At 31.8% G+C, this 25,174-nt stretch overlaps 1 protein-coding gene and 1 long non-coding RNA gene across 2 annotated transcripts; both read left to right on the top strand.

Annotated features, from left to right (window-relative positions):
* The first annotated feature begins 403 nt into the window (after nucleotides 1-403).
* On the top strand, nucleotides 404-3,647 carry LOC134681799 (uncharacterized). Its single transcript, XR_010100698.1, has 3 exons — nucleotides 404-516; nucleotides 2,325-2,411; nucleotides 3,330-3,647. It is a non-coding gene; the product is annotated as an uncharacterized LOC134681799 (long non-coding RNA).
* Nucleotides 3,648-11,200: 7,553 nt separating this feature from the next.
* Nucleotides 11,201-17,386, top strand: LOC134681800 (sulfotransferase 1E1-like). Its single transcript, XM_063541440.1, has 6 exons — nucleotides 11,201-11,338; nucleotides 13,560-13,699; nucleotides 14,200-14,520; nucleotides 15,289-15,395; nucleotides 16,289-16,457; nucleotides 16,908-17,386. The coding sequence occupies exons 1-6, from the start codon at nucleotides 11,316-11,318 to the stop codon at nucleotides 17,015-17,017; spliced, it is 870 nt and encodes a 289-aa protein (XP_063397510.1). The 5' UTR covers nucleotides 11,201-11,315; the 3' UTR covers nucleotides 17,018-17,386.
* The last annotated feature ends 7,788 nt before the right edge of the window (nucleotides 17,387-25,174 follow it).

Genomic DNA, 25,174 nt, shown 5'->3' on the forward strand with positions numbered 1-25,174 from the left:
CACTGTGCGGACAAAAAATACGCATCAGTGTCTAATAAAAGGCAGACAACAACTTTACAACAAGTCGTAGAGTGTAGCAAAAGAATCAAAAACAATAATAAACAACACAATTTCAACTTCATTCGAATTCAACAATCATGACTAGCCATTGTACGCTAAGTAAACAACAACCAAGTATTACATATTACATCTTTTTAAATGTTTATCTTTATCTTTATCTTTAATAATACGAATGAAAAGCTGAATGAAAACCAATATCGGTCATTCCGGTTTATAGCCCGAAATATAATTTTCTTAAATTTATGGCTTATATACAAACATCCGTATTTGGTTATATCCATTTTGAACAATAATTATAATATATGTTATCAGGAAACGTTACATTTCTAATTAACGAATTTTAAAAGGATTACACTAATTTTGCAGAACAAAACAAGTCAATTCACCAAATACATAGCATAACATGTATATGTGTTCATCCAAACGGAACGGTTTTTATTACAATCGATTTGATTTGTAAGTATGAATTTAAATACTTGTGTTAGTTATGTATGTAGTTTACCTGTGTATATTTATGTGTGTTTATGTATTTGTTTGGTTTTTTTTTTTTTTTATTTCTGTTGTCTCTTATCTGTTACAAGGAGCGAATATTATGCCTACATGTAAAACAATGAATTCAGAACGGCCGTCTTTAACAGCCACAACTTTAAACTCGTTTTATTTAAAACAAAGAGGTGTGCGTTTTAATTTATAAAATCCAAGTGAATATATATTCAAAGTGAATCATTTTAACATTGTATCATCATGTATGTTACTGCATGATTTACAATGCAAATTTAAAGCACGGAGTGTTCGAAACACGTTTTGGAATTTATCTGTCGTGATTTATGGTAGCTTTATCCATCCAAGGTAAACATATACAAAAACAATTGACCTGGTTTGAAGGTTTTCTTATCTTCCTTTGTTCCTTGCAATTGAAAAGATATAGAACTTAAGCATATTGTTTCATAGCAGGTATTACTCAATTCAAGTCTGTTAAGTTTACTTTAATGTTGTGCATATGCATGCATGAGGGTGGACAAGGGGGTTCCTAATACTGAAACACGTAAATTAAATATCACAAAAACGCGAAAAACGCTGCAAAGAAAAAAAGTGTCTTAATACCATTTTATTTTTATCCTTACTTATTAAAGTTAGGATTTTGCTTTTTGTTCATTATTTTACGTGAACATGGATATGTTATAAAAAAATCTGGAATACAACGCACCATATGCATCCGATCGGTTGTCTACTCGTATATATAGTAAATGTAAATGATTTATTACTTTGGAACTTCCGTGCTTTAAGACACGATGACAATACAAATTCAATTCTTTTTTCAGTTTAAAATGCAATCCTTTTTTTAAATATAATGTTATAATCATTATGATAACATTTGGAATCATGCATTTAGTTATATACATGTAATTCTAAAACTCGTTAAAAAAATGTATTTACTGGTTTAGTCATTAATAAATGTTTATATATAAAAAAAAATATATATACTTTAACGATTTGGCACTTAGGATGTGTTTAGGGAGTCCTAACATACGATGCGTCTGCAATAGCTTCGAAACACATCTTATCAGTGTCCTAAATTGATTCTAAGTACATCCTAAAATTGATCTTAGGATGTGACTTAGGATGAATCTTAGGATACTTTAGAAAACACAACCCCTGGAAAAAAGGATTATTCGCAAAGGTGAAACACGTCGCATGCTTTCACATGTAATGATTTTGGTAAAATGGTTGATGTACAATAGGTTTAGGTAAATATATATTATTATTCAATACATTGTTTTCTTTTGAAATATAGAATAAAACTATTATTGTCCATTGTTTCGGGACTTAAGTGAACTAAAAGACTTTTGAAAAAGAATATCCACTTTTTCCATTAGCCTCAGTCATTTTTTTCAAAACTCAATAAATCCCTTTTTCTAATTCATGAAAAGAGTGATACAAAGATTGACATTCTCCTGTGATATTCTATTTAATTTCATAAGGCAAAATCGGGTCTTCTTCGTAAAATATATGTGTCAGAGTTTCGGTCGTCTGTCCATTTAAAATTTCCAAAATTATCATCGACAGCCACATTTTATTCTAAAAAAAAAGAATGGTCAAGTAATACACATTCAATTTGTTTTAATATAGATATCTTAAGAGCGATATTATCTCAACTGCAGACTTTAGTATTACTCTGTACCTAATAGAAGACTAAGTTAGAAAGCAAGTATATTTAGCAGTAACCAATTGCAATGTCTTAATTTGATCTTTATTTCTTTTAGTATGAAACAAGATGTGTCACATGACATGTGGTATTGGCTGTTGTGTATTGGTGATTGCAATAGCCATAGTTTTGAGTTACAAAAAGGGTGAGTACAGAAGTTAACATTTGCCAAATACAGACTTAGAAATAAAGTTATATTCATATTTGTTTGTGGAAATGAAGTCTTAAGATAAGCGCTTTTTATTGATACGGACTAGGAATAGTCAACAGTTTTCATTTTGGGCCTTGCCTTTTATTACTGACTATATGGTATGGGGTTGCATCCTTGTTGAAGGCAGTACGGGGGCATAATTATAGTTGTTAATCTCTTGTCTCTTGTGAAGAGTTGTCTCATGAACTAATGATATCCTCATAGTATTTAGGATGTAAAAAAATATTTGTTATGTTTGCACAGATTTGAATATCGATAATAAAATTTTATTTGGGAAAACTTTTTGGAATTTAGGGTCCTCAATGCTCTTCAACTATGTACCTATTTGGCTTTATAACTATATTTTGATCTGAGCGTCACTGATTCGTGAGTCTTATGTAGACGAAACTCGCGTCCAGCGTATCAAATTATAAGCCTGGTGCCTTTGATAACTATTATAAAGTTATAAATAAATGCAGTACATTTACTTTATGTTACAGTATATAAAAGTCTAAAGGTACATTGTAACCATATATACTAGTCAGTGTGTTTTATGACTATTGTATGTGTTTTTTTCTATGAATTTGTTGGTGTCTCTTTTATTTCTTTTTTGTGTTATATTTCACCTCTTTTGAGCATACTACATTTTAACTATTTTCTTCTTATTTATTATTGCATTTTGATTTACATCATGTTTACATAAGACAAACACGTGCTGTCCCAATAAAATCAAAGAATAACACATATAGTTTATACCGATTCTTCTAGAATAACTGTCTCCGGGTACTTATAATTTGAGAAATAATATGTATAATTTGACGGGTTGTAACTTTAAAATTCTTGTTTGAAGATTGTTTATTCTTTTAATTTCAGAAGAAATATCTTGTTTCTTTAGTTGTTCATATGATTGCTACCTTGATCAATCTGGTCTTAAAAGTGGACCACATGTATGTAAACTGTCTTATGCAGCAGCATTCGGGCGACGTTTCTATGAAAGAAAGAATATTCTATCATTTAAAGATACTTATGTGACAACGAAAGATATTTTAAGTATGTGCGGACTATGGTGCTTTAAAATGCCGAAGATTTAGGATCTAGAACCAAAATACGCTGCCAAAAAAGATTGTTGTGCAAAATGTTGAGTACAAGCTGTAGTTGTGTAAGAAATACTGATATGCTATATAATATTAGTAATTTGTTCTCGTTTATTTTTCTGTTATTTGATTATTATTTACTCTTTCTTTCTTTGCTGAGTTGAGAAATTAAATATTACTACGAATACCATAAATGATGAACTTCACTTTCTTAAATGGCCATTCGATACTTTCAATTTGGGTCCGTGTAACACTTATCAATTCAAAGTTTTAAAAAGTTTTGATATTTTAGATTTTTGGAATTTTGATCAGTTTTAAAATATCAAAATTTCAAATTGTGTAAAAATTTTGAAATTTTGAAATTTTAACCAAATAATTAAAATATTAAAATTCTAAATATCGTTTATAAATTTGATAGTTTAGGAATTTGATCAAACTTTTAAAATACTAAACCTAACGTGCAATTTTGATTATTTCACTTTTTGAAAGTTTGATTTTTAAAATTTTTGATTAAAATATCAAAAATGGAAAGGGGCGACAAGAGGGGTACCTATAAACATTGATGTAAACACGGCTCTGATAATAATCAGTCTAAGTTATAAATAAATAGCACGAAATATATCAAATAATTTTAATGACAAAATAAATATTGAAAAGAAGAAGCCGTGTTTATTTTTTTAAGAAACATACAAGACATCACATGGGATAACAGTATCCTGAAATTTTAATGTTGTGCATTTATTAAAAAAATAGATAATTAAACCTATCTAAATCGGATTCAAATAAGTTGATTTAAATCTCTTATATAAGGTTTAGCGTTGGAGATAAATAATTCAGAGCTATTTGGTGATCCCAGTGCCCAACATTTAGAAGTAACAGTGAAAACTCACCAACTCGCAGTAAAATATGGGTGCTACAAAAACCAGCAAGTAAAATGGCCAATATCAGACTCTGAGCCGTACGTCTGGTTTTGAAATGATTTCTCTTCTTTTGAGAAATATTTATTTTGTCATCCAATTTTTCACCGCTTACAACTATTTGTCTGTGGTTTTATTTCATACATAAACTTTTAAGTGTCAGTATGCTTTCAATTCATATTGTTTCGTTTCGTTCCGCAGTTTTATTTCGTTTCGCTTTTTTCAGGTACCCCTCTTTTCGCCCCTTTTCTAATTTTGATATTTTAATAAAAAAAATAAAAAATAAAACTTTCAAAAAGTGAAATAATCAAAATTGCACGTAAGGGTTAGTATTTTGAAAATTTGATCAAATTCCTAAACTATCAAAGGACAAGGTATGATAAGGGCCGTTTTTGGCCCCCCTTTTTCCAGAATTTTTAAACTTTAAAGTTGAATCCCATCACGCTTGTGTAATGAACTTCAATATCTGTTCGTCCCTGTATAACCTTATTTTTAGGTGTTATGTACTCAAATATGTTCAAACTTAGACATTGAATAGGCTTAAACCGACGAAAAGTGTAAGAAATCTACAATTTTGTCAAGTTCGGAGACGAAATTTGACATCAGCGCCAACGTAGACCATCTTGAAATTTTTAACCATCAACGGTACTCTTCTGTATCTTTTCCATAACAAAATATCATGGTGGTCTACGTTGGCGCTCATGTCTAAAAATTTGAAAAATAATCCGATTGTTTACATTATTTTGGCAAGTCATTGTAATACGTCATAGGGAACGGCACGGGTAAGAAATTATTCCGGGATACATAATCGATCAGAATATCACGTACGGATAGTATTACGCCGTATCCAGTCATCAAGACATGTCACTCTCTTAAAGAAATATATTGTACGTGAAATTAGACCCATATAAATCAAAATAGTCCAACACTATGCAGCCAAATACAGAGTTTTGTCCCTTGAAATATGGTGAATTAAATTTTATTCATTATTATTTTCAAATATTCAACGAAATCTTACAAATGAATTTTATAATAAATTCACAATATATTCAAACCCTTTTTGTAGTTCTGAAGAAAATCATTTCATCAAAACTTATATATTTTGCACTTTGAAGTTTTCTATTTTACCATCTACAGAAAAATATGTTACATATCTATTGGTTTAAATTAAGTACATGTGAATTGTCCATTCTTTCGTACATGCTATAGATACTATGACGTGTTAATAGAAAAATATCTACATACAGTACTAAACTAAAACGTTAAGCATCAGTGCAAACAGTACTATTACTGAATGTAAAGTATGAAATGTAGTTATAAACATAATTCCATGTAAATTTCAGAGCAGTTGATACTGAAAATAAGTTAACTACACTTATACAATACTGTAAATTATGTGTTCCAGCCTTTTCATATATCGGTACACTAATTATTTTTCTTATACATGTGTCAGAGCACTCTTTTGACAAGCTGTAACCATACAAAAAAGTACACATGTAGCATTCAATTGACTCAGATCCAATTTGGATTTTCAAATAAAACATGCTATAGCGAAATTACTTTTAACATATTTTACTTTTTAATGTCGAGCACGTTCGTTAATTTAGATCTGTCCGTACGTCCATCCATCCATCTGTCCGTTTGTTTCTGTCCGGACATATACGTCTATTTATCGCCTTAAGATTTTGACCTAAAAAGCTTTTTATTTATAATAGAGATGTATATGTCTACAGGGTTTTGATTTTTTTTTATAAAATTTTCTTTAAATGTCCGGTATATTGACACATTAACTTTTTGGTACAAGCTATATATATGAAGAGTCGGTTACAGAGACGGATTTAGGGGGAGGGGAGGGGGACCGGCTCCCCTTTTGAGAAATAAAATGGTTGCTTATATATAGGGAATCACTGAAGCTTGACAAAATCATGCCCTCTCTTAGGCCTTCACTTATGAACATTTCTGGATCCACCACTTGGTTATCCTACAGTTTTAGAGATACAACTTTAATACCTTTATTGTACACCTAATTGAAGCATGCATTGCCACCGGATTTTTGTTATTCTTCAAATATTCTAAAAATGTCAGGCTTTTGGACTTAGTCAATATTTCTTGGTACTTAAAAAACCCAATTAGGGTAGTTGTTGAATATTCACCAAAAACGGTAGTTGAACTTGTTTTCCCTCTCACATGCTATATATATATATATAGATTACTGAAGACACAAATTGCACTACTAGTACTACAGTTAAATGTCCCTAATGCAATAAATAAGATTTTTTTTAGTAATTTTAAATATTTATTCAATACCGGAAAGGTTGAACTTGGTGACTTCTACAGCCGACATCATTGAGTGTGAAGTCAAAGGTAATATCTTTAGTTTGTTTGTTAGTAAGATGAACCATAAAGTCATTGTTAGGTCAGGTTAACTACCCTCCTTTAAGAATATACTACTTCAACAGATTGCCAATCTTTCTATCTGATGGACTATGCTACTTCGAAAAGAGGGTAGTAAACCTGACAAAATAATGACTTCACGGTTCGGCTAACAAGCAAGCTTACCAAAGACTATACCTTTGGCTACACACTCAATGAAATCGGCTGCAAATCTTGAAAATTGAAACCTTTTGGTTAGACATTCAGACATTCAGAATAAAAATAATAAATAGATCTACTTAAAAAGGATAAATTCAGGTTGAAAACGAGTGCACCCGCACCATCGGGGGTCGAACTCACAACTTCAGTGTTGACTAGCTAGGGATTACAGAAGTAACTTCTTAGACCACTCGGCCACCAAGACCCTTTAATGGTCTTTAATGAAGTGTGTCTACGTTTCTTATCAAATTCAAATGTTTTTAGGTATAAAATACTACTTACCAATAACTGTTTCATAAAAAAAAAAACATTTTGGATAAGATAAGGAGATGTGGTATGATTGCACATGATTCTTTACACTGGCGATCAATGTGCTAATTTCAGGATATATATCGTAGAAATAATATATTTGTAGAGAAGCTTGAAGATGTTCATGCCTCTTTCGTCTACATATCTTCATGACTTTTTATCGTCTTGAAGCCTGACCTCATCGAACATTTTGAACTTTGTTTTTTAAGCATTTCCTTCTTTAAAATATTGTGTTAAGTGTTAAAAAGTTCACAGTGTACGATTATTGAAGTGACAAACAATGGCATTGTATAGGCTATGCATATTTGCTCTACATACTGTATAAATCTGATACTGAATCTTCAATAGTAATCCAGTTTTTCAATGTACCGGTAATCATCATGTAAATGTGAAATGCTATATTCATAACTTTCACAATTATTTATGAATAATAATTGTCACTTCTTGTATAACTTGAAGTTTTTATGGCCCATTTATAGACATTATGTTTTCCGGTCTGTGCGTCCGTATGTTCGTTCGTCCGCCGTCCGCCCGTCCGTCCGTTCGTCCATCTGTCGCGCTTCATGTTAAAGTTTTTGGTCGAGGTAATTTTTTGATGAAGTTGAAGTCCAATCAACTTGAAACTTACTTTACATGTTCCGTGTGATATGATATTTCTAATTTTAATGCCAAATTAGAGATGCTGCCCCATTTTCATGGTATACTATACTGGGGACACATTCTTATATAATTTCTATTTATGCTTTTTTTTTTTTATTAAACAGACCAATTCCTTGATAGCTATCTTTTATCTAATACTAAAATTGAGAATAAAATGGGGAAAGAGACAACAACCCGACCAAAGAGCAAACAACAACTGAAGGCCACCAATGGGTCTTCAATGCCGCGAGAAACTTCAACACCCTGAAGCATCTTTCAGCTGATCCCTAATCAAATATGTATGCTAGTTCAGTAATATTTAGCGTCATACTAAACTCCGATTTATACACAAGAAACTAAAATGAAAAATCATAAAACACTAACAAAGGTCAGAGGCTCCTGACTTAAATGCTGCGGGGTTAAACAATATTTTTTGAGATCTCAACCCTGTTTTTTGTAACAGCATATGATTTAATATTTACTTCATCAAGATATAAATATGATACCAAAAAACCACCATTATTTAATCGTTGCTAAGCACTGTTTTGGCTGCTAATCTTTTTATCAGCATGCTTTACAATTGACTTACTTTCATTTCTTACTTCTAGTTATTCTTGCATGTTTAACATTTCTATAAACCTGGTTGTACTCTAATTTGTACAATTAAAAATCAAAACTGTTTTTCTGTAGTTCAATTTGATTTCTATCTTTTTCGGCTGTTGCTAAGCAACTTTTAGGTTGCTATGGTCAATTTCATTTTCTTGAGAAAAAAAATGATAACCAAGACATCATATATACGAAAGAAAAATCATTTATTGTAGCTAAATCTTTAAATATTGCTATATCTATACCTCAGATGGCCGAAATTACAAATTTTTGAACCGTTGCTAGGCAAAATCTTTGTTGCTAGGTTGTTGCTAAGCATTTTTTTAAACTGAAATTGAAGTGACTTTTCCTTTGCAAACTCAAGTTATTGTTAAACAAACAATACTATTTTGAATTATGCTTATTTGTAATAAGAAAGCAATGCATATGTGATAATTTGGCTATTTATTAAAACCGTTGCTAGGCAACCTTTCTTTCACCGGAACATAAAAAAAACACAGTTTTTAAGAGTTTTTATCCTAAGACTATCAATGATATATATATAAACTTATTTTGGAAGGGGGCCAAAAACGCCTCTTATCATACCTTGATATTTAGAATTTTAATATTTTAATAATTTGGTTAAAATTTCAAAATTTCAAAACTTTTACACCATTTGAAATTTTGATATTTTAAAACTTTGATCAAAATTTCAAAAATCTAAAATATCAAAACTTTTTAAAACTTTGAATTGATAAGTGTTACACGGACCAATTTGCTTTTGTATTAACCAGAAGGCCGGGTATGAACAAAGCGTGGGTCATTTAATGTGAGAACACTATGACTCATATATATCGTCAGTCTACATACAAGTACAGTAGTTACATTTTTTTTTTCGGTTTGACGAATGTATTTAGCATCCTAAAACTAATAGCTCAGCTGGCGACTGTAGAAAAAAAAGTCACGATTCTAGCCTTTCCCCATTGATATAAACATACAAAATCTTTCTCAAACGGAAACCTCCTGGTTGTCTAATCACTTCGGGAAAATTAAAGATAGAATATCGGAAAGCCCGTGAGTTCCCTTTGATAAGCAAATAAAATACATCGGAACAGTATGGTTTGACATGTGGTCACTTATACTTTTTACTGTGTTTCTACAAACTTGGGCCACACAACGGTTGCAATTTGAGGGGCAGGATGCGCTTACCCTTTAGGAGCACTTGATATCACCCTATGTGTCGGTGGGGTTTGTATTTCTTAGTCTTTATTTTTCTATGTTATGTTATGTGTACTGCTTTTTGTTTGTAAGTCTTTGTTTTTTAGCCATGGCTTTGTCAGCTCATTTTCGACTTAGAAGTCTGAATTTTCCTAGCTCTGGTATATTTCGCCTCTCTTTTAAAGCGTCTTGATTAATTAATTTCATCATTCATAATTCGTATTTTCCTCTAAACTGAATGTGCATTGCTTCAGAGGCACATTCCGGTTGTCAAAAAGTCATTACGAGTCCGTTATTTTACGATAACTTGTCCACGCATGGCTATTTGCACTGTACAAAATCGTCAATGAAAAAAAAAGGAAAAATATCGTAGATATATAGCAAAGTATCTACTTTACTATCCAATCTTGTACAAAAAAAAGAAATTAAATAAAATTTTGGATCAATACAATTTAGAGGAAGCATTGGATTTGTAAATGTAATGCTACACACAGACAGCCATGTCAACATGAATTTCAAATTGCAAAGAGATAATTTTGGTGGGATTTTCACTAAAATCAGAATTGTTAAATCTTATGATTCATTTTTGGTGGCAATAATTTAAATATTGTAGAATTGTATACCACACGCTATATTTACCAGATTCAAAAGCTACATATAGGGTAAGCGGAACGGACTTTATTTGTAGATGAAAATTTACATTTTTTTTTTAAGTATAACATTGGTTTGGCCCATCAAAATTATATACTCTGTTGGGGAAAAAAATTTCGGGCCCAGCTGGCCTCTGGGGAAGTTAACTTAAGTTTAGTCCATGGACTCGCGTTTATGAACCTATAAAGGCTTATGTTATGGGATTAGCCGTAGCAACATCATATGTGGTGATGTTTAAATCATATGTCGTTATAACGACAAGTACAGCTAGAACATAATATGTCATTCATTATGGTTTTTATAGTATTGTATCTACATTTTTTTTTTCTTATTTGATTTAATTAATAAACTAAATTCTGTTTCAAATCAATAACCAATAGTTTCTTAATTATCAATGAATGATTTTTTATCTCATTCAACCAGGGACTTTCTTGACTTTCAAAATCTTATATTTTGTCATCGTAAATGGCTATTAATCAGATTTTATATTAACAAATAATAATAATTATATAACAACAATGTACTGTGAAATAATCGTGAAATACGCATTGCCAAATAACTACTTTAAATAGTATATCGTATATCAGAGATACGAAACTAAGTTTATTGTTGGGTGGTAGCTTTAGCAAGCGGCTTAGTAATCAGATAAAATCAATAGAGACGGGTCCCGTTAGTATAGAAAGTCCCTGATTCAACTGGCTAAAAGTTATTTATATTTTAACATGCAGTTAAAACGCCAAAATTATAACCCATACGATGTTTTTAATTTTCACGGTAACCCTTACAGGCTTCCGTAGTTTTACAAGCGTATATATATTTAGAGTATCATATTACCTATATAGCTCAAGGTAATCATGGATAAATTGGTCTCTACAGTGTAAGTATAAAAACTTAGATCTATTGTTAGCTTTTTGTAAATAATCAACAATCAACATTATGACCTCGTTATCCAATTACTGTTTACATTTGCAAATACATGTAGAACATCAAAATACTTTAAAGCACAATTTTGTATTATTCTTTTAATTGAAACTATTTTGAATGAGGAATTTATGCAGTGTAGCAATGTTTAAATATGTATCTGTGTCAGAAGTTATTTACATTTAGTGTACACAGATGTGACTCGGCATAATTTTGTACCATTAAATATGAATAAATAAAAAAAAAACTATGTTTACGTATTATGAATGAATATTGATCGTATGTGCTAGGGTTATAAAGTAATGTCTAAATATAGATTGTGTAAAACATTTTAAAAAAATATTAATTATAAAGAATTCAGTTTCTGTGATATTTTTTTTATTTCTTCGGTAAAGCATTTCCAAGCGGTATTAACTGATTAACTCTACAGTCATTATACGATAATCAGTAATTTATTCATGTTGGGGGAGAGGGGGGAGTGTACAACCATCCACCGTTTCATTGTTATTTGTGAAACTGTTTTGACCTCGGTTTTGACAAATATGAAAGCTTATTAAACAGTTATAATTCAACGGAAGAACAGCTTGATTGATCGAGTCGAGACTGTAAAACATTTGAAAAATAGCAGTCCCAAAAGAATTGGATTGATTGTTCTTCCTTCTTATCCAGTGGCAAATATTTCAGTAGAGCGGAACTTAAAAAAGTATATGCCATAAACACTCGTTCATGTTGAAACTTGGAAATAATTATACGTGCTAATTTTCACTTGTTCATAGTATTTTAAACGCGTTGTATAAAATGTGTCTGGAAAAGAAATACAGCTATATCACTCTCGACAAGAAAATGAACGAGATAAATAGCATGAATAGATAGATTGAATACGTTTGACCTCTTTCAAATAATTAATATCAATTAGTTCGCAGTGAATACATCCAATAGGATTGCAGAACGCAGTACGTTTTATGAATGACCTCCCTCCTTGTGTGTAAGTGTATATGCTTATTGTTGACTGCTAAACGTGCAGTGGCAAATATGTCATTCATGTTCATAACGAGATCAAATTAACAATAAATACTATAGGGAGGTCTTGTAATAATGGCGTCTGGGATAAACCGCATTCGTCGTCGAAATTTTGACTGGAACTCGAAAGTGCAGACAAACTTGGATAGGACAGAAGTTTTGCTATCCATAAAGCAGCTAACCCATCAAAAGATTGCTGCAAGGGAGCGTTAAGTTCCCAAACAGAGGCATTTCACTTTGTTTAAAAGAAGCATCGCATTTTCCGTTCCCATTGCGACCAAGCGTTGCTGCGTACTTCTTCATCCCATACGACCGAGCAAACGGTGGAAAACGTTTTTCAGCCGATCGGAAGAGTAGAATTACTGTATTTCTATTCCACAGTCACACTAGGGGACAACAGTACAATATGGTGTAATAAAAAACCAAGCTGAGCTGTTTAATAGTCACACGTCGCTTAAATAAACATAGTTTAGAACGGAGAATTTAAGATTTGAAGAAAAAAAGGACTACAATTTCTTAAAAGTTTATAATACGTACAGCTTCGCCTCTGATCATTCAGATGTGTGTTTGGAAAGACCTTCGGTTCTTGTATACTGTATATTGATTATTGTAAATGTCAAACTGGAGCAAAACTTTTGAACAACTTTTCCTCCTTATTGGGAATTTTGAATTGTTCACATTCTAGTTTTTCCTGTTTTTATTATGTAGCAACTTAATATGTTTAGAATATCTAGATCATGAATGGGGAATGTGTCAACGATACAGTTAGCCGACCAAAGAGTTGAAAACAGCACAAGACCGGCAACCGCAGTCGGACTTCTTAATATGAAATATATAAGTCGGGCGCCAACTTGTGATGACGTTGTTTTGTATCATGTCATGTACAAGTAACACGTGAGCTCTACAAACATCACAATAATTGATGGAAGTAATATGTCATTTGTTTTAAAATTTCTACAGGTTAAGCTAAACAATTTAGTAAAGGTTGTAATAATTTTTCGGAAAAAAATCACACACCCTTATAAGTGACAATTACAAAATGTACGCATAAATAACTTTCTTTGAAATCGCAACAATACTACAAAAAAGGGCATCGCGAACAAAATGTGAAATGTACAGTAAAGTATTTTACACCTTTTTATTTTCGTTTTTTACAGATCAAAAATACCGTATTACCAGGGTATTTTGCTTCCGGCTTACTCAGAATTTGCAAACGATGTTGAAAAAAAGATGCTAGATATAAAGCATTTTGAATCACGGGAATCGGACATTCTGCTTTGTTCTTCTATGAAATCAGGTAACTTACCGTACCACTTACTATATGAATATTGTCCAGCTGTGCAATACATCTTTGTGCTTTTCGAATTTGCTTTTGAATTTCTTTTAACTATAGACAAGAAGTTTTGTTTTGTTTCATTTTTATCAATACAGACTGCCATAAAACATTCGTAGCATTGGACTCAAAAATCCATTTCATATGCAAGATTCTGCTTAAAATAAAAAAAAAAGGCTCTTCAACAGAAATACGGACTTGGCTTGAATCTGACAGTTGAACATGTACCTTAGTTTGATCAATTATAACCATAATTGCCAACTAGACTTCGTTAGTCTATTGTATAAAAGTATAGCCATTTGCATGCAGCTCATGTTTTAACCTAAACAACGCTAAAGACGATATGGTAGACATTTGAGCTACATGTGCAAATTCAAAAGTTAATATTTTCATAATAAATATGTATTTGATCTAAAGTTTCGAGTTAACAGTTCTATATCAATGACCTTTGTCTTTTTACACAGGTTCGCATTGGTTGTTAGAAATCATCTCCATGTTGCTTTCCGGAAGTTGTGATGTAACAAAAGAAACAGTATTGAGTAGTAATCTTGAATACACACGACTTGAAGAGTTCAAAAATAGACCAGATCCACGAATTAATCATTCACACCTTCCTTTAAAATTTCTACCCGAAAAGCATTTAGAAAAGTCTTATAAAACAGTTTTAGTTCTGCGAAACCCAAAAGATAGACTGGCATCGTACTATTTTGCAATATTGGGGAAAATGCCCGGATTGGAAAATCTGAAATGGTCTGATTACTTCAATCGAAACATGCAAGAAGGAGGTACGGTAAATGTTATTGTAATATATGTTTTAGTTTAGATAACTTTATTTTTGTCATAAATGTAAAACTAAAAATGGTGTGCGATTTGTGAAGGTAGAAAACATTGTACAAAAGACACGGAAATGAAGAGTTGAAGACGGACATAGTGTGCACAACTCCATCGTCGTTAAATAAATAATTTAAAAAATGGAAACAAAACAAATTTAAAAAGGGGAAGTGACCTTGTCGACCCAACGTTTGGGGTTACACTTGCAAATATGCTGTTCATTGAAAAGGCAGAACTTGTCTAACTAAAGCTATTAATGAACTTAGATGCTCAAGCCGATACAAAGTTCCTCATAACTAGTCGGACCTATGGTGTAACTCATGTCAAGTGTTTGAAAAACATCCATGTTAAGTGGCATTCGGTTACATTTGTATAATAAAAGAGGAGAAAAGAAGTACGTGATTTGCAACGAAAATTATTCGCATCGGGCTGTATTCCACTGTGACACTGATATTCCTTCTAACAAACAACCAGTATATGCCTTTTATAATGACGTCCGTAAAAAGAGAGGGCTGCAAATTATCTACCATTAAGTTCTTTCTTAGGAAGCAAAATGCCGATCTTGAAAATTGAAACGTCTTAATTTTGAAATTAAAAGTAGAAGTTAGAAATATAATTGTTAATAGTTCGAAGATGATTTTTTTAAAAGGAATAAGGGTCAAAGAGGTATGTTAAAAATGTCCATGCAATAATTAGTCATAATATGATATTTTTTATTTCAGTTCCGAGAGTGTACGGAGATTGGTTTGATTACACATTAGAATGGTCAGCAGCACTGAAGACAAATCCGAAAAACATATTTCCAATCTTTTATGAAGACTTAAAGAAGGTAAAGATTAAAACCATAAGACTTACAGCCGATTGCATTGAATGTGAAGGTAAAGGTTATATATTTGGTAAGCTTGCTTATTAGCCGAACGGTGGAGTCATTATGAGGTAAGGTATACTACCCTCCTTTCGAAATAGCCTTGTCCTACAGACATATAGATTGGTTATCTTTTAGTCTAGTATACTCTAATAATGACTTCACGGTTAAGCTAGGCAGCAAGCTTACCAAATATATTACATTTACCTACACACTCAATGCAATTAGCTGTAAGTGTGCATAAATGGAGACTGCGTGTCTTTGCCATAGATGTACGCGCTTGTAAATAATTATGATCCAATTATGCATGAGTAAATGTACTAATATTGACGTTTTCTTTTCCTTGAAATTGAATGACACATATTTCTACACGGTGTCATCATAGTGTCATCAGAAATTGATTTCAGGTTTGAGTGCTCTCGTGTTCAATGACAATTATTGATTAGGAAAAGTGTTTGTTTTCATAGCATTTGATTGATACAATCTAAAGTTAGAGGTTGGAAACGAAAATTTCAACTGTTTTTCATTTTTAAAGAGACCAAATGACAGAGAAGTTAATACCTATAGGTCATCGTACGATCTTTAACAATGAGCAAAATCTATACAGGTTGATTATGAGATTGAATGTTCATTTGGTATCTTTCCCTTTAAGTGTTTAATAAGCAGGATATAAGGATTTAGTTAACTTTTCAGCGGACAAGCACGAACACTTTAATTTTTTTTTAAATGGATCTTTGTAAATAAAAAGCATCTGTCCCTATGACCTGTTGTTAATGCAACTATGTGTTGATATTAAACTTAATAGGGTGTGAAAATTTCATGTGAATGTTAACAAAGTTCAACCAATTCATTTTCAGAATTTTGCAGTAAACGTGAAGAAATTGGGTGAATTTCTCGGTGTCGAAAGAGATAATTTGTTTTACAGTGAGATAGAACAAAAATGTAGTTTTGAATACATGAAACAGAATAAAGCTGATGATTTGGTAGCAATTGATCCTAAAGGCCAGTCCACATTATATAGGAAAGGTGAATATCAATTAATGACTTTTTGTTGATTATATGTAAGGCCCTTAAAGTAAACCGTTGTGGAACATCGTTGACACTGATTTACAAAATGAAAACAAAACACCCGAAGCGCTTTCCGGATTTACATTCACTTGGAAAAAATGTTCGTAAATTGTTCGAGAAAATTTCGAAAATAATACCTGTTAATGGAACTCTGTCGTTCAAAAAATAATTTCAAAAAAAAGCAATCGGTACAAGTTTAAAAAAAAACCTTTGTACACGAACATAATTTATTGATTCATTCATTTGTGGCCTGCGGCTGTTGTGTGCTCTTTGGCTGGGTTGTTGTCTCTTTGACACATTACCCATTTCCATTCTCAATTTTATCAAGTAATTAATATATGTTTGCAATATGATTATTTTTATCCATCTTTATTTACCCACGTTTTGTATTTTTTTCATATTTTTCAGGTGAGATTGGTGACTGGAAAAACATATTCACAGTTGCTCAAAACGAACAATTTGACGAAGTATTGCATATGAAAATGTCAGATTCCATGATCCATTTTCAATTCGAATGATACTCTGTATCTAACAATTTGAAAGCATAATTAAATATTTGTTGGTTAATATTCGTTAATTGTCCGTAATAAACTCAAAGTACTTCTCAACGGACAACACTTGACATATCCGAGATATACACTATTGGGGAAAATATTATTCAAGTAGTCAATGGTTAATGGAAGATGCCTCTCTAACGAGCTACAACTAAGAACCAGTGAATATAGCAATGACCGTATGGACTAAACATTACTACCATAAAATTTAACTGCATGTATATATTATGTAGATGATGGAAGTGTCTATTGGGTGTCTTTATGCCATTTTATTTTTTTTTGTTGACATAGCTGTTTGTTTTCATAGTATACAAGATTATAACACAATATTGATTTCTGTGCCTCAATTTATGACATTTCGTATCTTTTTCTGTTTGTTCCTCTCTCATATTGATGTCAACATACGTGTATTTCGTTTCTGTGCGAATGTCATCCAAGTGAGAGGTTTAGCAAGCTATAAAACAACGTTTAATCAATGACTTTCTACATAATTAACTGTACTAAGTCAGAACTGTCACATTTTTTTCTCTCCATTTTTTCGATTCGTTTCATAACCACTTTTTTAAACATGTAGTAATGGTTAATGGCTAAGTGATTACAATCAAATGTTTTAATATAAAAAAGAAGACGTGGTATAATTTCCAATGAGACAATGAGACAACTCTTCACAAGAGATGAAATGACCCAAAAATTAACAACAATACATTTGTAGGTCACAGCACGGCCTTCACTAAAGAGCAAAGCCCATCCCACACACTCAGCTATAAAAAAGCAACCGAAATGACAAATGAACAACAAAATTCAAAGGAGAAAACTAACGGCATAATGTATATGTACAAAAAGAATAACGAAAAAGAAATATGTCACACATCAACAAACGACAACCATCGAATTAAAGGCACCTGCTTTGGGACAGGCACATACATACAGAATGTGGCGGGTTGAAACATGTTAGTGGGATCCAAACCCTCCCCATAACCTGTTACAGTGGTGCAACAGTACACCATTAGAACGAACTGAAAAAAATCATGCAGTCGAAAATATTTTAACTCATCAGATGGATACAAATAGTTATATTTGCCTGTAAAGCACGCTGTATTTTTCAGAACATACATAAAATGTAACTTGTTACTTAAATATTTCAAAAGTAATTAAGTCCAAACATGTTTTTATTAACAGGCAGATAATGGGTTTGATACGAATAATTTACCAGCCTTCGTTACGTGATTTTTGAAAAGCATATTATCATGGGAAATGTAGCATTACATCAAACTGTAATGGTCAATGTTTCAATTATCTGCCTTTTCTGTTGTCTATTGTCGATGGTTGGAATATTTTTAGATGGCTTTGTATTTTTATATTTGGCATTACCATCAATATGATCTCTTTTTCTTTAAAATGAACATGCTCTACACATGTTACACCATAGTCCAGATCATTGTCGACCGACACATCATCCTTTTTTAAATAATTCAGTTTTTGTAAAATTATATTTCTCTCGGAAAATGCTTCTGTTTTGTCGAAACTTAGAAAAAGTAGCAAATTACATAAAAGAAGAGGATGCATCTGTATTCCAGGAACTTGATCATATTTTGGACACGGATAACCTGCACTAAAATGTTTCCTCAGTTTAATAGGCACTGACAGAAGTTCAAATTGAATAACATCTGGAACGGCCCACATTTCCGCAGTCATATATCGTACATTAAAATGGTGTCTGGAACAATCCACGATACATGTATAGATTTGTTTGACTATAATGGAAAAACAGTTTGTCTAATTTTTGGGTGCAATAACACACAATAATGGAAGCTTCCCTATACATTTCTAACTTGATATGTTGTAGATATAACCCGCGGACGAAGTCAAATGTCCTCAAATTGATCACATTTGTTATGTCTTGGATATACTTTTGAATCACATTTATTAATCCTATAGAGATACCAGGTGTCATTTTTGAAGTGAATAAATTCCTTTCCGGAATAATATAATGAGGCAATTTTCTGTTCTTTATACATGTTTGCAATCTTGAAAGACATACATGAAGACAAACAACAAAATTGTCCCGATTCCAGCTGATATTTTCCGTTTCTATGCACCAGAAAATCAGATTTTTTTATACAATAGGATGATAATATTGTTTTATTGTTGTCAGGAAGCCATGCCCTCAAGTCATCTTTCAAAATTATTTTCAGAATAATATAGCAATAAATTTGAAATATGTTTAGTTGTTCAAATATCAACCCCTCTCCTCTAAAAGATATTCGCCATTGTGTTTCATTTTCGTCACAATCGCGGTGTCCAACTGGGGCTAGCAAGCACTGTTGGGACACAACCTTTCTAACTATTTCTTGCTTTAGCCATCCATTTGACTTGAAACGAAGTGTCCATTTATCAGCTAAAGTAGGCCAATGAAGATAAGCCAAACATGGTACATTGTCCCTTATCAGTGATGGTCCTTTTATATCACTTTTATTTTTGTAAAATGAATTGAAATATTTTTCTGTGACTGACGGTCCATTCAAGTCATATTCATTCGATACATCATGATCTAAATCTTCATCATCAGCCTTTGATCTTCGAACAGCTAGCTCGCGGAATGCATTGTTGGGGAAAAAGTCGTCATTCAGTTCGATATGAACGTTTTTCATATTAAATGGTTGTTTACGGGGAGCGTAAAGAAAAACATACCCAGGGAATTCCGTATCGTTGATGGCTAGGAGTTGATACCCTGTATGTTCATTTATCGATTTAATTTCCGAAGTTGAACGCTTTCTTTCGCTTTGAACTACGTTGAATTCCTCAAAAAATGTTAGGATTGCATCAGTATCCGGCTTTTCTCCTCGATAGAATGTACCTGGCAAAAGTCCTTCTGCTATACTACCAACGTATATCGGATGATCTATGTCAGGTAGTAAAAGTCTATGAACATAGTACGGGAAGTTGTATGAATATTTATTAAATTTAATCTGTTCAGCCAAAAAACCCAATACTTCAAGCATGCTTATAAGTAACCGAGAGAAGTACTCTGCATTTTCTTTATCTGAAATGAGGGCAATTCTTCATTATTATAATGGCAGAAGTGTTTGATTTTTGAATTATATCTAATCCAGTCAATAAATTCCATGGGTTGTATGGCATTCATACTTTTAACATGTTTATCCATCTTAAATTTTTACCCCATTAGCTATCATGATCCTTTGTTGCTACCAAATGGAATGTATCTGATAAAGTACGCAATTAGCATAAACATGTACTGATAATCTATGTTGCTTGTCACAAAACAGGACTTCTACTGGAGAATACAGAAAGGCATAATGTACCGTTCGATGTGAGACAATGATACGTGTTAAAGACCGTATTTTGACCTATAATCTTGATAATGATTGACTTTTACAAACTGTAACTTGATGGAGTTGTCTCATTGGCATTCATACCACATCTTCGTATATGGGCGTTTTTCAATAAAAACGTATTTTCTTGTCCCAGCCACTTTTAAAAAAATGTGTTTGGTCTTTGAAAGTAATTTTTTGTGCAGTCAGTACATTGAATTAGATTTAACATTTTTAAGTAAAGAAACAGTTTATTTTTAGAGGGATTGATAAGATATTGACTCCTGAATGGTCCAAAACAACCAAAATGGCATGTCCCTAGACCGCTTGTTCAACATTCATACTCTAAAATATCGTACAAAAATGAAGAAATAAATGTTTTTTTTACTTTACACAAGTTCATTAATAATTCAAAATTATGTTCAGAGCCAAGATATTTTAATAATCAGCTTTCAATATAGGTTTTTTAATTTCAGAAGGTGTGTCCCTAACAAAATGTCCACAACGAAACGAAGTCATAAAAATTTGCAAATAAACAGTTTTGTAAAATCAATCTAATTTTTGTTTGCAAGAGATATAAACATGAGGGTCTTACAAAAGAAGTGATGCCTTTATAACGGCAATTAAATTGTTGGTAAGAAAAATTGAGCACATCAAATAGACCAGAGTGATACCGTATTTTTGATTATGTCCACTACGAAACGGGTCAAATCTCCTTCAGTATCTGGTTTAAAAATTATGAAAAAAATATCAGTGTACAGCTTGATAAATGCTTTGATGAAAACAATCAGTCTTGTTACTATTGCAATATAGGGATTGTGGGGAAAAAATAAAACATGCAAATACGTCCCTTACGAAACGGTCCCCTACGAAACAAGAATGGGAGAAAAACGTTTCGTGGTGGACACTACCACTACCATGCAGTCTTTTTTTTTAATCTTTTTTCAATTATATTCGTGCAAAACAAATAACAAGGGTTAGTTTCATGTAATTTTTATTATGTTTTTATTAACATATAATAGGGTTGATGTCAACTACGGAACTTTTTGTCCACTACGAAACGGTTTTGTCCCCTACGAAACGCATCAAAATGTCCACTACGTAACATGAGTTGAACCTTCATGTGTGAAGTACTGTCTAATCTTTATCGATAAAAATAGTTTTCCAAATTCAGAAAAAAATGATATTTGTCTAGTATTTATATAAAACAAACTAGAATGTCTATCGGAAACATTAAAAATTGCAAAAATTATGTGTGTTTAGAAGAAGTTTCGTAGGGGACAAAAAGTCCCCTACGAAACAGTACACAAATTATGAAAATAATATCATTTTAAAGAATAATTAAGATTGCACGTTTTGTTTACAAACAGGTCTTTTATAGAGGTATTCTAAATAACTCTTGAAATTAAATTTTAGACAAGTTGATTTTCCATTTTTTTTAGGTCTGAAAATAACGCTTTTATTGAAAAACGCCCATATCTATAATCAAACTCTTATATGAGAGTTATTTACATTTAAGAGAGGTACGTACATTTATATAGCAAATATTTGATACTGCACAGCTTTAAGGTCATAAGCAATATCATTACAATCAATTTGAATAAACATTAATATGATCCTCGGATGTAAGCCTCATTGATTTGTTTTTGCTTTAAACATCTCAATGCAAGGATTCTCTGCGTATTCGGTGCGATGACAAATTGACGATCAATTTAAGGGTTATTTATTAAGCAAGATCCGACTATCCAGAATGTTTGATCTCTACAAAAAAACAGGTGGCTTACAACATATCACGCACGGTTCCATGTTAAATAACTGATTTGTATCAATTCCTCTAACGAGTGTCTTTCTTCCTAGTGGACGTATTTGCAAATGTAATAATGTATCTCGCACATCTAAACAGACACATAAAAAATATGGGGTTTATTTCGGACTAGGGAGGTGCAGAGATAAACATATTAGTCTCCTTTTGGAACAGTATGATAAATGACTCCGTCTATTCAATTGCACGGTTTACCCGTTTTTTACGTAATAACGAACATGTTTGGAAATAGATGTAATAATATTGTATCGATTTTTTTTTAAATTTTTAACAGCAGCTACTATTATTTTCTCTGCATATCATGACATAGGTATTTTCAGTTGTCTTAATTGAATCATCAACCTTTCAATTGATATTGACTTACACATTATTTCTCTACTTGGTATCCAACATATTGCGACTGTTTTTCAATACTCCTTTAATAGCTACTGGTAATATGCCAATATCGCAAATACATATTAAATGAAAATATTTTAACAACAGGTCATTGCTTTGTAATGAATATTTAAAAAATCATTATTTTAAATCATATGTGGTAAATTTTATTCTTTAAATATCTTAGGCCGTGTTCACACCAAACGCCGTGTAGAGTAAACATGTTTACAATTAGTTTAGTGTAGTGTACACCTGTTTCACATTACATTTGTTCACATCTATACACCTTGTTTAGCTACCTGTACATAAGATTTGTCCCCACTTGTAAACTATATGTCATTTAAATGTTCATTACGTAGAACTGAATTCAATTTTTTTGGAAATTTTTTCTAGCGGTAAGGGAACAACCATTTGACTTCGAAAACGGGGGTGGGGGATGGAAATATTCCGATCCTCAATTTGATAATAAAAAAAAATGGTCATACAGATGATACTGAAAATATGTTCTGAATCAAGAATTTCCCCATACATTATAGTGTTAAATATTGAAAAAAAGGTATTTGATCACCAGCATCGAAAAAAAAAGGAATAAAAACGTACCTTTTTTAAGTTAAGTGGTTGCTACTTTTATATGAAAGCCATTTTTATCATTTGCAGTAGTTTGAATATACTAGAGATGTCTCGATAACGCATTAGAAACGTTAGCTACAACAGCGTGCTTACAGCCGAAAATCAATTGGTTGCTGCCTTATGGGTTCGGCAATGATGCTTTGAGTCTTGATTAGGGGTTAATAAAGTACGTTATTTTTTTAACAAAAAAAATCTGTAAAATTTACTAATAATTATCAAAAATATATACACTTGTACACGATAAAACTAATGTCCTAAATGCCTAGTTTGGTGTACACTTAACCTACACAAGGCCTACATTGACTATCGACTGTGTGTAGGTAAAACATGATTTAAACTACATGTAAACATTGAGTTTTATCAATGGGAACGCAATTGTGTTTAGTTTACGTGTGAGTTACACTAACACAACACCGAATTTAGGTCAATGTGAACACGGCCTTAGACATACAGGTTTGACCATTGTCCAAAATTCGGATTTCCCGATATTTCCAAAACCCTTGAAAGAGTATTACAGATACCTGTTCAATAGACTAAATACTATTTCTTAAACCACATTCATTAAACAATTTTCTCTGATATAAATATTGTTTAATGGAATTATATCGAAAAAAACGGAGAAAAATTTAAGCATTCCATCTCTAAATACTGTCTAGTTTTTTTTTTTATATATATAATGAAACACATTAACCATCAAGTCAACTTTCATCGGTGTTACTTGACACAACGGGGTTACATGTTTGTGACATACCGGTAGACAGACGGCTAGTTAATTTCTTTAGGTCAGTTTTCGTACAAATTAAAGGTCCACATGATTATTTTAATGATATATAATAAGTAAGGCAAATGGTTTTATTATTTAATATATAATAAAAGTTCGTGAAATTGTAACATTGTTATTTAGGGTAGGTCTTTGTTACAGAAGAAAAAATATTTTGTGTATGAGTATAAGTGTCAACGCAATTCTATTTCAGAAAAAAATGAGGAAGTCGTTTTGGAATTTGTAATTTACTATTAACATGATTAAACCTATGTATATAACATCTTTAATGCACCATGTAATTTATACAAGGAAGCAGGACAACGAATGAATTTGAAAAATAATCTTATTAATACATTTGAATAAACATTTCCAATTGAATGTACAGTTTGGCATAGCTATTATCAGTGTTGATCAATGCCTTCTTTACGTTTATGAAAACAAAATAATAAATATGTGAACACAAAAGGTTAAATTGTATTGGTAACCTCAAAGAAAAACATACCAAACAATAATATTACGTATTATAGTATAAAATAAATTATAGGTGAAACAAGATGTGTCGAAACGACTCGAATGGCCCCGTCTCAAAAAGTTGAAAAACTGCAATTGCAATACAAATGTGGACACAAACATGATGGTAGTATCACATATAAAATTTCAACTCAGAATTTGAAGGCGAATAGGAATAGAAAAATGTCTGTATAATTGTATCGACAATTTTCGAAGTCGCAGATCCTTAATTTTGACAAAAATCAGCAGATCGGAACCTAAATTAAACTTCATCCATGATAAATCATGGTTAACTCGCATACTAAAGCTGGGGGGAATACATAAAATATAAGAGGAAACTACGACACAACAGAAACACACCATTTAAAATATAACATATACAGAAACGAACTATTATATAATAGCTATTTTCCTGACTTGGTACAGGACATTTTAAGAAAATAAATGGTTGGTTGAACCTGGTTTTGTGGCATACCAAACCTTCCGCTTTAATGACAATATTAGATATAACAATAAAATGACAACAATATCTGACAAGACTACAATACAAATAAATGGACGAAAATATGAGACTGAAAAACAGTATGAGGTTTAACATCTAATACACTAGACGTGCGTTTTGTTCATACAAGACTAACCAGTGACGGCCAGATGAAAAAATATTTCGAAAGCCAAAACAAGTTCAAAGT

The sequence above is a fragment of the Mytilus trossulus genome, chromosome 8 (assembly GCF_036588685.1).
Source record: "Mytilus trossulus isolate FHL-02 chromosome 8, PNRI_Mtr1.1.1.hap1, whole genome shotgun sequence".
Taxonomy (NCBI): domain Eukaryota; kingdom Metazoa; phylum Mollusca; class Bivalvia; order Mytilida; family Mytilidae; genus Mytilus; species Mytilus trossulus.

Excerpts from the sequence above, each read along its gene's own strand:
- LOC134681800 (XM_063541440.1), top strand. The coding sequence starts at position 11,316 with ATGGATAAATTGGTCTCTACAGT. Across the intron at positions 11,339-13,559 it reads GATAAATTGGTCTCTACAGT|ATCAAAAATACCGTATTACC; the intron begins GTAAGTATAAAA and ends CGTTTTTTACAG. Across the intron at positions 16,458-16,907 it reads GTCCACATTATATAGGAAAG|GTGAGATTGGTGACTGGAAA; the intron begins GTGAATATCAAT and ends CATATTTTTCAG.